The sequence below is a fragment of the Aspergillus costaricaensis genome, assembly GCF_003184835.1.
Source record: "Aspergillus costaricaensis CBS 115574 unplaced genomic scaffold BO79scaffold_14, whole genome shotgun sequence".
In the NCBI taxonomy this organism is placed as follows: Eukaryota; Fungi; Ascomycota; class Eurotiomycetes; order Eurotiales; family Aspergillaceae; genus Aspergillus; species Aspergillus costaricensis.
In genome coordinates, this window is record NW_020291814.1 from 19,694 (window position 1) to 32,538 (window position 12,845).

The window sequence follows — 12,845 nt, forward strand, 5'->3', positions numbered from 1 at the left end:
CACCCAACTACTAACCTCCCGGCGTGTGGCTTAAGTACGGCTGAGCGGACGGGAAGCCCTGTTTTCCACACCCTGTGGTCGTATGTACTTACTTTGTCTACTGTGAGGAAGATAATAAGCCTTCATCTATTCAAATAACAGGAATAACTGCCAACACAATGTTTGTGCGGCTACACAACCCGAGTTAAGCCGACCCCGCGTATTTCCGTATCCCGACCGGGCCAATTTGTTCATGTCGAACGAACATAAAAGCAAGCAATCCTCTATGCATGTAGCAAACATGTATCGGCAAAAACTAATGCGGACCCTAAATCAGCTCTCCATTCCAGCAAACGGAGGGTGGGGAAGCTTGGAGCTGGCAGCCATCAGGATATTCATTGAGGCTGACCTGGCGCGACGATATCATGCTAGATAATATTTGTATAAGATATTCCTCATACTGAGCCGCTGTGGAAATAGTGGATCCTGATATCGTGAAGTGTCGTTGTTCAGCATGCGGCAGGATTACACGAACTGTTTCGATTGGTGGGTGGACGGGGTGTAAGACGATCTTACCATCGAGGATCCATAAAGCCTCACATGCTGCGTTTTTCACTTTCTATTTCTCGGGCTAAGAATATAAATGTCTGGCGAGAGCCAGCTTTCTGCAGCCATTCAGGATTATTATCATAAAGCCCTACATACTTCACCCTTCCTCCGCAAACCTCCTTGTGTATAACGCCGCATCTACTACCTAAAAGCTACGACCAATGACTTCCTCTCCCATCACACCTTTGGAGGCAGACTATGTGATCATCGGCGGAGGAACATCAGGTCTTGTACTCGCTGCTCGATTGTCCGAGTGTGACTCCAACCGGTCGGTTATTGTCCTCGAAGCTGGGAAAAACCTGATTGATGATCCTCGGGTCCAAACACCCGCTCTTTGGACCACCCTGATGGGCTCTGAAGCAGACTGGCAGTTTCAGTCAACGCCTCAGGTATGATTAAGCTGGTGCCCACATATATTCAAGCCCACATATATTCAACACAAGCCATTCCCGAACGCTGACCGAGTGAGTTAGGCTGCACTCAACAACCGAGTCATTAAGGAAACACAAGGCAGGGTTCTCGGAGGTTCATCAGCTATCAATGGACAGGCCTTCATTGCGCCCACAAAGGCGGGAATTGATGCATGGGACAAATTGGGCGCGACCGGTTGGACATGGGAAAATCTTGCTCCTTATTATAAGAAGGTGACTACGCTGCAGCTGCCGGATGAGGACACTCGCGGCCATATCGGCGTGAGCTGGGTTGATCCTGAGGTCAACGGCAACTCAGGTCCCATCAAAGTCTCTTTTCCTGCTGTGAAGGAAAGCCCTCTGGCAAAAGCCTGGGTAGATACTTTCCAGGAAATGGGGTATGGCTGTACGGCAGATCCGTTCTCGGGTGTATCCACTGGCGGCTATTCCAACTTGGCATCAGTCGACTTTGAGAAGAAGCAGCGGAGTTATGCCGCGACTGGATATGGTCTGCCAGCTATGGAGAGGCGTAATGTCCGGATTATCACTGAGGCTACTGTTCAACGGATCCTGTTTTCTACTAAGGAATCCGGGGCCACGGCAACTGGAGCAGAAGCCAGAATTGATGGACAAATTGTCACTATCAAAGCTAGGAAAGAAGTCATTCTGACCGCCGGAGCCCTCAATACCCCCAAACTCCTCGAACTTTCAGGCATCGGAAACAGGCAGATTCTCGACCAGTGTTCCATACCTGTCATCGTGGAGAACCGGAACGTGGGAGAAAACCTCCAAGATCATCTCATGACCGGGATCAGTTTCGAAGTGAAGCCAGGGATTGCAACCGGGGACCCGCTGCTACGACAAGAGCCCGAGGCAATCAAAACTGCCTTCCAACTCTACTCTGAGCAAAAAGCAGGACCCATGACAATTGGGGGAGTCCAATCCTCCGCATACATGCCACTGATAGAATACTCAGGGCAACCAGAAGCCAGAATAGCCTATTTCGACAGCTTCCCACCAGACCTGAACGAGCGCGACCAAGTCATCCGTGACATTTACGCGCAAGAACATGAACCCACCTGTCAGATGTTCATGTTCCTTGCACAGGCGAACCTCCACGAATCTGGCAAGAGTTTCGTAGGGCAGAAACTTCTACCAGGAAATTTTCTGAGTCTGGGAATCATCCAGACCTTACCTTTCTCGCGCGGAGCGGTCCACATCGCGTCAGCGGATCCAACGGTGTCACCAATAATCGAACCTCGCTACTTTTCAAATCCTTTAGATATGGATCTAATGGCGCGAAACCTACTAAGTCTTGAGAGGCTTCACAGCGTCAAGCCTATCGCAGATTATCTGGTGGAGAGCGGATGTCGGAACCATCCGGATGCATTCCTGACGGATCTGGAGTCAGCAAAGAAGTATCTGCGGGATACTGCTACTACGAGCTATCACTTGAGTGGTACAGCGGCTATGCTTCCACAGGAAAAAGGGGGAGTGGTGGATGAGAATCTTCGGGTGTATGGAACTACGAATTTGCGGGTGTGTGATGCGAGTATCTTCCCCCTTATGACGACTGCGAACCCTATGTCGACTGTGTATGCGGTGGCGGAGAGAGCGGCGGATATCATTAAGGGCGCGCAGTAGGGGCTGGTACTCGGCTATCGTGATATTGATATGTGCTACATTCGATGAATACACTAAAGCAGTACAACACCCGGTCTCTATGCTTTGGAGGACCGTGTATAGCCAAACTCTTATTTCTCACACGATATCAGACAACAAAAACAAAATATAACACAAATCTAGTACGCACTTAACCCACAACTAGCCCACAGCAACCCCCCACCCCGGCAACAAATACCTCGCCAGAAACGGCGCCTGCGTGGTAAAATGCGGAAATCTCCCGTTCTCCACGGCCCTCAACCGATTCGAAAACGTAGGCGGTCTCTCCCCGACCCACCCCCTAGCCCTATACTCATCGACAATACGAAACCTCAAATTCTTCGCATTCGCCGCAGCAATATCATACCACCATTCGGCCCCCTGCACGATCTGAAATGTGAGAATCACAATACTCCCATCCTCCGCTGCGCGCTTATAAGCATCTACATATTCCGGTCCCAATTCTAGTGCCATCGACACGGGGGGCAGATCTCCCCACATGATCATCCACCACTTTAGATCCAGATCGCAGGTCACGTAATCGAAGAGGAGGCCCATTGTGACGCCTCCGCCGTCTTCGAGGTTGTTAGTGGGAGAAGACGAAGGCTCGGGTGGTTCGGAGTCCTTTGGGTTCTGTTGGACGTATCTCTCCAGATCCATCACATCTTTCAATGTGCCTGGGATGCGGTAACGATCAAAGGTTTTGCCCCGGGCCCAGGACCAGACGCGGAGGACTGGGATGTGGGGTGCGGGCGGCTGCTGGGTGAGCATGCGACGCCAGGATGCCTCAGGGTACAGGTACGCCTTACGGCGCAGGGGATAGTTTTGGAGAGGGAGCTCGGAGTAGAAGACTTCTGCTCGGGTGAGGTCGTCTTTGACGGGGTGGCTCCACGCGTTCTCATTGCCGACGTATTGCATTGGGAGGAAGTGAGGCGGGTAGCAGTCTCGCGGTTTGACGAGGTCATTGTGAATGGTACCTGGGAAGAACGGGGGGAAATGTTTGATCAGGAGGGGGTTGTAGATGATGTTTTCTTTGGGCCATTGGGCTGGGGCGAAGAAGAGGGCTTGTTGGAGGGATGGAGATTGCTGAATTAGAGAGGCCCAGGCGGTGCAGACGCGTTGGGAGAAGAGGAGGGTGTGGATGTCTAGGTGGATGAGGATGCGTTCGAGGATTTCGGGGATGAGGAGGGAGCGATGAGGGGGTGGTGAGGGTGTTTCTGGTGCCATTGTGGTGGCAGTGATCGTGATTGTGATGACGATGAGGATGAGATGGGGTACTTATGCAGGGTTCGGAGGTTTGTGGGGGTCGGAATTGCGCAAAGGTGCAATGCCCTACCGGGCTGAGAGTATTGAGGGAAAGGGGTATTATATATTCCGCCAGAGAGGAGAGAGCCAGTAGTAGCAGAGTTGAGCAGGATATTAAGTGTGAATGAGTAATGAGAAGACTAAACCAAGCAACTAAGCCGTTAGCCTCATGCAGGAAGACAGGCGCGGACGGGCTCCGGCAATGGGACCACCCGCCACGATGTGATTCTCAACGCTCGAACCCCTCATTTCAAGGGAAGCAGGATGCAGATGGAAGGACTCGGTCAATCGAATTGGCTGCTCTTTAAATTAATTATATTACTCTCATGCATGTCTCTTCACAAACTCCACCACCTGATCCGGCACCACCAGCCACGGCGTATGTCCCGTCTTAACCTTGTCTGTCTCGAACGTGGCTCCCTTGGCTCGGGCCTTTTCAACCATTCCTTCTTGTGCAAACAATGGGATTGCTCGATCATCTTCACACAGCAGATAGGCAGATGGAATTCGCAGGTACGCTGCACTTGTGGCGGGGCTATTCTTGGTCGCCCATGCATGGGGTCGCAATGTCTCGGCCCATTTCTGGCCATCGGGAACATCGTGGAAAAATAGCTTGAAGGGATCATCTGGCAGCACGGTGCCATTCTCCACCTACACCACGTTTGAATCACTTTTTCGAGATATCAATAAGGACAAAAGGTATACTCACATCCCGAACATACCAATCCGGTGGCACTCCTCCAAATGCCCCGATCAAACTCTCACCAACCTCCGGAATGAATGCAGAGAGGTAGATGAGCTTCACCACGCCGCCTGGCTTACCCGCTTCTTGGCGCTCCGACTTGCTGAGTCCATCAAGGGCACTGCTGACGGGGAGACCAGACCAGCTGTGCAAGACAATTGCAACATCGTTTCCGGCATCGCATTCTGCCTCGACCACACTGCGGACGGCGGTGATATCGGGCTGGAGGTCTTTGACTTCATTGGCTTTCTCGATGGAGGGGAAGGCCACGGTGCGACAGGTATATTCGGGAAGCCTCTCGATGAGTGGGCCGAATGCTACTGGTGAGTACCAGGCACCGGCACAGAAGACTAGGGTTGGGTTGGACATATTGCGATCGAGCAGAGGTAAAATAGATGATGCTTAATTCTACTTTGTGAGAAGGGAGGAGCCCTTAAATAAATGGTAGCGATTCAAGAAATGGCCCCCAATCATTTCGTGTATGAAGCGAGGCTCAAAATCGAATGATAGGCCGGCTCGTTAAAATATTGCCAGATGGGTCTTAGGCTTCATTGATCCGCTGTCAGCACTAGATGTAAATGGAATTGTTCGTTGGTGGTCGATAAGACGGTGAAGATGGGCCGTAGCGGGAAGACATGCCAAGAGCTTCATCCGTCGCGGCTTACAGGAACGAAGGCAGCAATCGGTAGGCCACGCGCTAGTTTTCGGTTATTGTCTGAAATAGAAACATTTATTAGGCTTCGTAAACACATGGCAGAAGAATGAAAAACTCTTGGATCCAGTGTCAACCACCAATTGCACTATGCCCTAAGTGGACATGACAGATAGAGATAAGAAATGCGGCCGGACCCACTGGACAGATATGCTGACGTCGTACCGGGTTGCAGTCACGCAAGGGTCGACCGACTACCTCTCACCCCGCGATAGCTCTCACTTCTTCCCTTCGACATTTCCGCTTCATTGTGCAGCAGAGGGCTCGACAATGGCTGTCAAGGAGGAAACGTTTATCCCGATGTATCGGACCTCGTCCTCTGAACGACCACGAGGCCGGGCGCTAAGACAATGGCAATTGCCAATCTGTGCGGGGATCTGTGCCGCGGCAATTCTGCTGGTCGGAGCCAATCCAAGGGAACTGCTATTGTCAACCAGTGCAACCACGCATTATGAATTCTACACTGGACTGCAACAATGCTACGACGCTGAACGTCAACTGCGTGCGCCAGATGCTGGGGCCAGCTTAAGACAGAACAATCCCCGATGGAACCCGGTCTCTGGACAAGCCACCCCAGTCGTTATTCAAAACGCAACCCTCTTTGATGGCGAAACGACGCTTCCAGACGCCGTAGACATCGTCTTCGAGGCTGGTGTTATCACCTCAGTTGTTTCCACTGGGTCAGGTGATGCTCTGCCCGCGAACGCAAATATTATCGATGTCCATGGCAAACATGTCACACCGGGCCTAGTGGATATGCACTCTCATCACCTGGTAATGCCATTTCCTCAAGTGGTAGCAACGAGTGATGTGAATGAGAAGTCGCTCGGACCAGTTACTCACTTTGTGCGCGCAATCGACGGCTTCACGCCGTCTGATCCAACCATCAAGATCATCGCGTCGGGCGGAGTTACCTCTTCGCTTGTCCTACCCGGCTCAGCAAACATCGTCGGCGGCGAGGCATACCCCGTCAAAAACCTGCCTTTTTCAGGTGAACACGGTGAACCCGTAATCGAGGAATTGCTCCTGGAGCACGGTATCCCGGAGCAAGATCGCCAGCGGTATCTTAAGATGGCGTGTGGTGAAAACCCGAAACGCAATTACCAGCACACCCGGATGGGACTTGCTTGGCTCTTGAGAGAGAAGCTTGCGGAGGCGCGAGAACTAGAGCAGCGCCAGGATGCTTGGTGTCGCGGAGCGTTGGAGATCGAGCACACCAGGTTTGATCGAGCGCGGCATATATCACGCTTCCTAGAACAACAAGGACGGCGACCCGATTCATTCGAGTTGGGTACGTTAGTGTCCTTGATAAGAGGAGAGCTGAATGTGAATGTTCATTGTTATACGCCGGAGGATTTGGAGCGCATGCTGGCTGTACTCCATGAGTTTGGTATTCATCCTCGGGCTTTCCATCATGCATTGGAAGCGTGGCAGGTGCCGGAACTGTTGAAGCATTTGGAGCCGTGAGTATGTAATCTTTATAGGTGTGGTGGTACTAATTTTGTATGCAGGAATGTCACGGTTGCCACATTCGCGGACAATGCGCTGTACAAGGCGGAGGCATATGAAGCAAATCTGCGAGCTGGAAAGATACTGAATGATCATGGAGTGCGGGTTGCTTTCAAGTCGGTATGAGAGCAATCTACTGAACTGTATAGATACGGAATAATACTGATATAATTATAGGATCACACCGGGGAAGAGAACTATGCCAAGTACCTTCTGTTAGTTGCGCCCCAGCATCTCTTCCGACAGGCTACTAATACTGTAATAGCGACCAAGCCTCTATCGCTCACTCATTCGGTTTACCGGCCGATAAGGCTTTACAGTCAGTCACGTCAGTACCAGCCCAATCAATGCAGCAGGACCACCGCATCGGATACGTCCGTTCAGGTTACGACGCCGACATCGTCATATGGGATAGCCATCCGCTCCAAGTCGGGGCCACGGCTGTCGAGGTTTTCATTGACGGAGGTGCGCTGTTACAGAAGGGAGACATTGCAGATGAATCTTTGGCTTCCGGCTTCGATGATCTGCAACGTGTACCCGAAACGCGACCGGTAGTAGCCCTCGACCAGCGGATCAATGTCTGTTCGAAGCCACGTCTCGTGTTTACCGGTATTCAAAAAGCACTTATCGACCGCCCAAGTCTTGATCAAGTGGCCGAAAATTTAGTCCTCGTGGTAGAAGATAACAAGGCTTCGTGCCTCGGTGCGAAACAGACATGCATAAGAGGCGAGGACGATGGGGTCACCGAAGTAGCCCTAAACAATGGCTACATTACTCCCGGGCTGATTGCCTTTGGCAATGACCTTGGAATTCAAGCAATTTCGTCCGAAGAGTCGACAGGCGACGGATCAAGCGGTGCAACTGGCGATCTTTTGAACGAAGCAAAGAGCGTCCACTTTGCCAAATATGGAGCTCATTTACATGGGGTTGCATTTGACAGAGCGAGGATTGGAGGAGTTACAAAAGCGATTACTCCGCCGCATGGTAGTGGACTTATCAAGGGTGTCAGTGTAGGGTTGCGAACTGATCCTAACGCGACGATATTAGATGGAGGAATCTGGAGGGACGATGTGGCGCTTCATTTCTCGGTTGGACAGGGGGCCAAGGGTGAGTACATTGGTGTTCTGCGATGCAAAAGGAAAAGGGCTAACAAATGTATGCAGATGGAGATACCCCAACTGTTGCTTCAGAAATCCAAGCCCTGCGCCAGATTTTGAAGGAGGGAAGTAAAAGCGACGCAGAGCAGCACAGCGTATATGCACAGGCTGCAAATGGCTCTCTTCCACTGGTGGTTGAGACATACAACGAGGACGACATCTCTCAATTGATTCGAGTCAAACGAGAGTTTCCTTCCGTCAATCTAATTATATACGGTGGCCATGGTGCTGCTCTAGTAAGCCAGCCTTTAATTCTATCCCAGTCAATGTCACTATAACTTACACCCTACGTTAGGTCGCCAAACCCCTAGCTGAAGCAGGCATCCCAGTCATCCTAACCGGCAACCTCGGGGCTCCTGATAAGTGGGAAAAGAAGAATGCGCTTCCAGGGCCCCCGCTCAGCGATAGCTCAGCCGAGGTATTGATTGAAGCAGGTGTGCAGCTTGGTTTAGCACTGCAGGGTGATTCCAGACTCCATGGGCTAGCGCGGGAGGCGCGCTGGGCGGCTAAGCAAGCTGGACTGAGTGATAAGGAGGCTGTCGCGCTTGTATCGTCCAACATTGAGCGGATTCTGAGACTTGACTCCGATGCCAATGGTAGCCAAGAGTACACAGGTGATTTGGTGTTGTGGGATGGAAACCCGTTGCGCGGAGAAGGGTCGGTTATAGTTGCTGTGCGTGAGGGCGGAGAAGTTGTGGATTGCTGGCCAGATTCTGGGAAATGATTCCATTGAAGTCGATGTACCCATAGAGCATAGCCTGGTTTGACGCAGAAGTACCTGCAAATGGAATCAGCGAATAAATGCAACCGCCAATAGTTTATCGGGAAATCGCAGCCTGGTATAGGGCTTAACACGAATAGTGGAATATATGAGAACAGCGTTGGATCAATATGTTCCAGATGATTTATGTGATGTGGGAGCTTGACTTGACGGCGAAAACTAGAGACATTGTCGCAAGGCCATCAATTTCGCGCAGGATAATGAAAATCGTGCTGTTGCAGGGCTATTGCGGATATCTGGCAGCGAAGCAGGCCGAGTCCTCCGAGTAATATATAACGAGATGGTTAAGATGGGCTTCATTGGGTCTTTCAAATAGGACTTTCGTGGCCGTTGATATTACGACGACGAGATATATGTCAACAAATTCGAAAGGCGAGTAGATTAGAGTTGTCATATACCTTTCGGGTCTAGCTGAGATCAAAATCATGGGAATGGCAAATGAATGCCCGAAATTGGAACATGAAGTCTTCTAACTACTGAGAGAAGATACTTAACTGCAAAATAAACTCAAGGTTACGCCAAGGAACCTATATGCTAGAAGCATGCATTGCATGACCCATGAAAATGGAAGATAAACTCAATAGATACTTCAACTAATGCATACAACACCTCCACTGAAGATGGTAACTTAATTACCCACATACAAATTAACCCGTCAGAAAGAGTGCATGTAGAAAAATTGAAAGAACACCTACTTGTATCAACATCTACATGCTACATCTCACGACAAAACAACCACCTCGTATCCTCGCCCACTCCCCTAGCCTTCAAATAATTGACGCGCTCAGGAGCGATGGCAACTGACCGTGCAAAGAGTCATCGTGCGCCAGCCATACCAGAACGTTATCCAACGCATCAAACTCCTGAAACTTCGCGACTGTTTCCATTGCAGCTAGATGGTTGCCGCAAATCGGTCCTCGAGCAACCTGAAAGAAGGGTTTATGGGGATTCTGCCACGTCGCAATTTACTCCAACAGATCCCCTAGACAGCTTCCATAGTTGTCTACTTGAAGTCGGGAATCATGGCAGTTCCCCTCTGCCTCTGCTTGGGGCCGCGGCAGCGGCAAATGTGGCGATGGCCTTAGCACACCCGCATGGTGGCAGGCATCAACGCGCGCCCATGAAGACAAAGGTGGGTGGGTTAGCGGTTGTGCGAGCGAGGCCACACAAGTGGCCCATAGCGTGACCGGAGCATCGAGGAGAAAGAGGAAGCCGTCACCGAAGCAGTCGACGGCGTTGAAGGGGCCGACGCGCAAGGGGTTGTCGTGGTCAAAGTGGATCTCGTGGACAGAGCGACCAGCCGCGTCGCTGTCCAGCACAAGACCGTCCGGGTTGGATGGGTAACCAGGCCATGAGCTACCTTTGACACCCGGTCTGACAACGAGCTCGGTTGTATGCGGGAATTGCGACTGGTCACCCGTATGATCGAAGTGAGGGTGTGACCAGATGATGGCTTCAATGTCGGAGGAACGAATGCCTAGTGCACTGTGATGGTCCACGGGGTCATGCAAGATGTCAACTAGGTCGCGCGTGCAGTCACTCACGACCGTAGCTGCTTTCTCCCAGTCGGTGCGGATGCCAAGGTCGAAGATGATGTGGCGGTCTTCATGCGAGATTAGGAAACAGTAGATAGGGATCTGGGGGCATTTGTATCCATGCAGGGCGGACTCCTATAATGCCCCTGGTAGGAGGTAAAGGCGCGTATTACTAGTTTTGTCATAGCTGAGCTCAGATCTAAATGTATATCTGAACGAAGAGGTCAGGGATGGCTTGGCTTACGTGTTAAGTATGCGGACATCGACAGGGAAAGGGTAGGCTGGAATGGGATAGTCCGGGGGAGAATTAGGGCGGGGTTGGAATTTTTCCGTGATGGCTGGCTGATATGGAGAGGAGGAGAGATATTGGAGCTAGCAAGGGGGAGTGGGGGGATAAAGTAGCATCAGTTAGCAAGGCAAGGGATGAGGTGCCACGCATGACATGGCAGGGCGAGCGAGAAGAAATTACCCTCAGTACTATTAATTGCTATCCATGGTCAACGTCATTACACGCCTTCCTCCACAGTGCATTGTTGCCTTCTACGCAGTGCAAAAATAATCATTGCATCATCAAATGCCTCATTTCAATTCCTGCTTGCTTCTATTTAATATCATGCTACATTGTGGTTTGAGTTTCGATCTATCTCTGTCTCGGTGACTCTTCCTCTTCGATTTTTTTCTTATTTCTTTTTGTTTTCTTTATTCTTCTTCTTCTCCATTCATGGCCATTATGTGTCAAACCTGCAGTGGAGAACATCGCAACTCTAGGTAGTGCTTGTGTTATTTGCTGCCACGTTCACCCCTAATTAGTAAATGTAAAAGTTCACTTGTAAATGCCCATATTATTGGTTTGAAATTAGATAGAAAGGAGATGTTTTCCAACCACAACGGCACAAGAAGCACGTATAGAAAATTTATCAAACTCAATCTGCCATGGCAGCCTCAATGATTGCTTGTGCAGCCAAAGGGGACCGCCATACTTTTACCATCCGATATCCCACGGAGGATAGCAAGTCCCGCCACTGCGTCTCGGTGCGCTCGACCCCGGCTAACAGGGCCATCATGGTAAGATCGTACGCAGTTGCATGTGGATGGGCATCTTTCTCTGGCATCACATGGTCATGAACGAGCAGCCTACTATACCCGGGCTTCATAGCGTTCCGGATCATCTTTAGAATCTGCCGCGCCGGCTCATCCGACCAATCATGCAGAACAGCGTGCACATAATATATACGAGATCCTGTAGGAGCCCACCCTCAGTATTGTCTTTAAGCTTTCACAGCTAGAAGGGTTACCTACCTAGAACTTGCTGAGGCTGGAAGAAGTCGTGAGCCATTATGTTCACCGGGTCGGGACATTTGGCGAGTTTAACCACTGCCGGTAAGTCCTGAAGGTAGAGTCGGTGTGCGGTCTCTGGATAGACCTGGCGGAACTTTTCGATATCGTGGCCGATGTTTCCTCCCACGTCGACCACCAATGGCCCACTGGGATCTGATCCGTCCATGAAATGTTCGGCTGGGATGATTTCCAGCCAGCCGGCTTGATGAGCCATCACCCCGCCCATGACATGGTTGAATGATGCTCCTTCCCGCGGATGGCTGGTGAAGTAGTCAAACATGTCGCCCTGATAGTCCTTGGCGTATTGGAAAGCCACATCTCTGGGATCGGTGGGGTTCTTATAGCCAGTCTTCTGCAAAAACTCAGGGGTCTTGTGGAGGACGGGGATGCCGACATCAAATCTTGCGTCGCCAGCATGAGTCCAGCGTAGTGGAACGATCAGAGCGGGGGACTTTGGTTTCACTCAGCCATATACTCACAGATAAGAGATCCATTCCCCGAAAACAGGTTGCAAAAGAGAAAGAGAAAAGGTTGTCGGCTTGAATACCCCGGCTGTAGGCTCAATCAGAATGTGGTTTGTAGCCAGGTGACGTAGAATTCGGCCTGAACAGATTGTACCCGTTAGAACATTTGCACAAGCCCGATTTCTTTATTGAGGACTCTAAACTGACCAAGAAGGTCCCGATCGCAGTTGACCAGAGCAGCCAACTCATCCCCACTTCGCGCTTCATCGCCATTGGCATGCCATTTCTCGAACAACTGGAGGTCTTTGACTACCTTTAAGCTCGCTGATAATGCTGGCTTTGGTTGCTCGGACTAATTAGTTTTCTCGTTGTTGACGATATCACAACTATGGCCGGGACTTGCCTCGCCCATACACATCCTCGCGATCCTTTCCCAAGGGGTCTCAAGTCGGCTGACTAGCGCATATGCGGCCAAGAGAGCCTTAATGCGATCACTCTCCGCATCGAAAGAATTGGCACTGATGGCGTACAATGTCCCAAGAACATCGTTTGGTGAGCTAGTGGATTTGGCCATGATGAAGATGTTGGATACGGACTACTGACCCATAGATTATGCTGCAAATGAACCTACTATATTACGAC

At 50.8% G+C, this 12,845-nt stretch overlaps 6 protein-coding genes across 6 annotated transcripts; 2 read left to right on the forward strand and 4 right to left on the reverse strand.

Annotated features, from left to right (window-relative positions):
- Window positions 1-749: 749 nt before the first annotated feature.
- On the forward strand, window positions 750-2,642 carry BO79DRAFT_254479 (GMC family oxidoreductase; the record flags this gene model as incomplete). The annotated part of the gene is made up of 2 exons (XM_025686069.1): window positions 750-977; window positions 1,062-2,642. 2 exons carry the CDS (start codon window positions 750-752, stop codon window positions 2,640-2,642), a joined length of 1,809 nt encoding a protein of 602 aa, XP_025539919.1.
- A 101-nt stretch (window positions 2,643-2,743) lies between these two features.
- Window positions 2,744-3,985, reverse strand: BO79DRAFT_208850 (uncharacterized protein). The gene has a single exon (XM_025682471.1). The coding sequence runs from the start codon at window positions 3,885-3,887 to the stop codon at window positions 2,823-2,825; it is 1,065 nt and encodes a 354-aa protein (XP_025539920.1). The 5' UTR covers window positions 3,888-3,985; the 3' UTR covers window positions 2,744-2,822.
- Window positions 3,986-4,289: 304 nt separating this feature from the next.
- Window positions 4,290-5,091, reverse strand: BO79DRAFT_193995 (alpha/beta hydrolase; the record flags this gene model as incomplete). Its single annotated transcript, XM_025681014.1, has 2 exons — window positions 4,675-5,091; window positions 4,290-4,616 (listed from the first exon to the last, which is right to left on the reverse strand). Exons 1-2 carry the CDS (start codon window positions 5,074-5,076, stop codon window positions 4,290-4,292), a joined length of 729 nt encoding a protein of 242 aa, XP_025539921.1. The 5' UTR covers window positions 5,077-5,091.
- Window positions 5,092-5,674: 583 nt separating this feature from the next.
- Window positions 5,675-8,809, forward strand: BO79DRAFT_193996 (amidohydrolase; the record flags this gene model as incomplete). Its single annotated transcript, XM_025681015.1, has 6 exons — window positions 5,675-6,882; window positions 6,931-7,048; window positions 7,106-7,143; window positions 7,194-8,035; window positions 8,092-8,321; window positions 8,381-8,809. Exons 1-6 carry the CDS (start codon window positions 5,690-5,692, stop codon window positions 8,807-8,809), a joined length of 2,850 nt encoding a protein of 949 aa, XP_025539922.1. The 5' UTR covers window positions 5,675-5,689.
- A 1,022-nt stretch (window positions 8,810-9,831) lies between these two features.
- Window positions 9,832-10,586, reverse strand: BO79DRAFT_217181 (uncharacterized protein; the record flags this gene model as incomplete). Its single annotated transcript, XM_025683351.1, has 2 exons — window positions 9,832-10,503; window positions 10,575-10,586. 2 exons carry the CDS (start codon window positions 10,584-10,586, stop codon window positions 9,832-9,834), a joined length of 684 nt encoding a protein of 227 aa, XP_025539923.1.
- Window positions 10,587-11,324: 738 nt separating this feature from the next.
- BO79DRAFT_146705 (S-adenosyl-L-methionine-dependent methyltransferase) lies at window positions 11,325-12,777 on the reverse strand (the record flags this gene model as incomplete). Its single annotated transcript, XM_025678476.1, has 5 exons — window positions 11,325-11,641; window positions 11,701-12,140; window positions 12,219-12,342; window positions 12,411-12,536; window positions 12,603-12,777. 5 exons carry the CDS (start codon window positions 12,775-12,777, stop codon window positions 11,325-11,327), a joined length of 1,182 nt encoding a protein of 393 aa, XP_025539924.1.
- Between the last annotated feature and the right edge of the window lie 68 nt (window positions 12,778-12,845).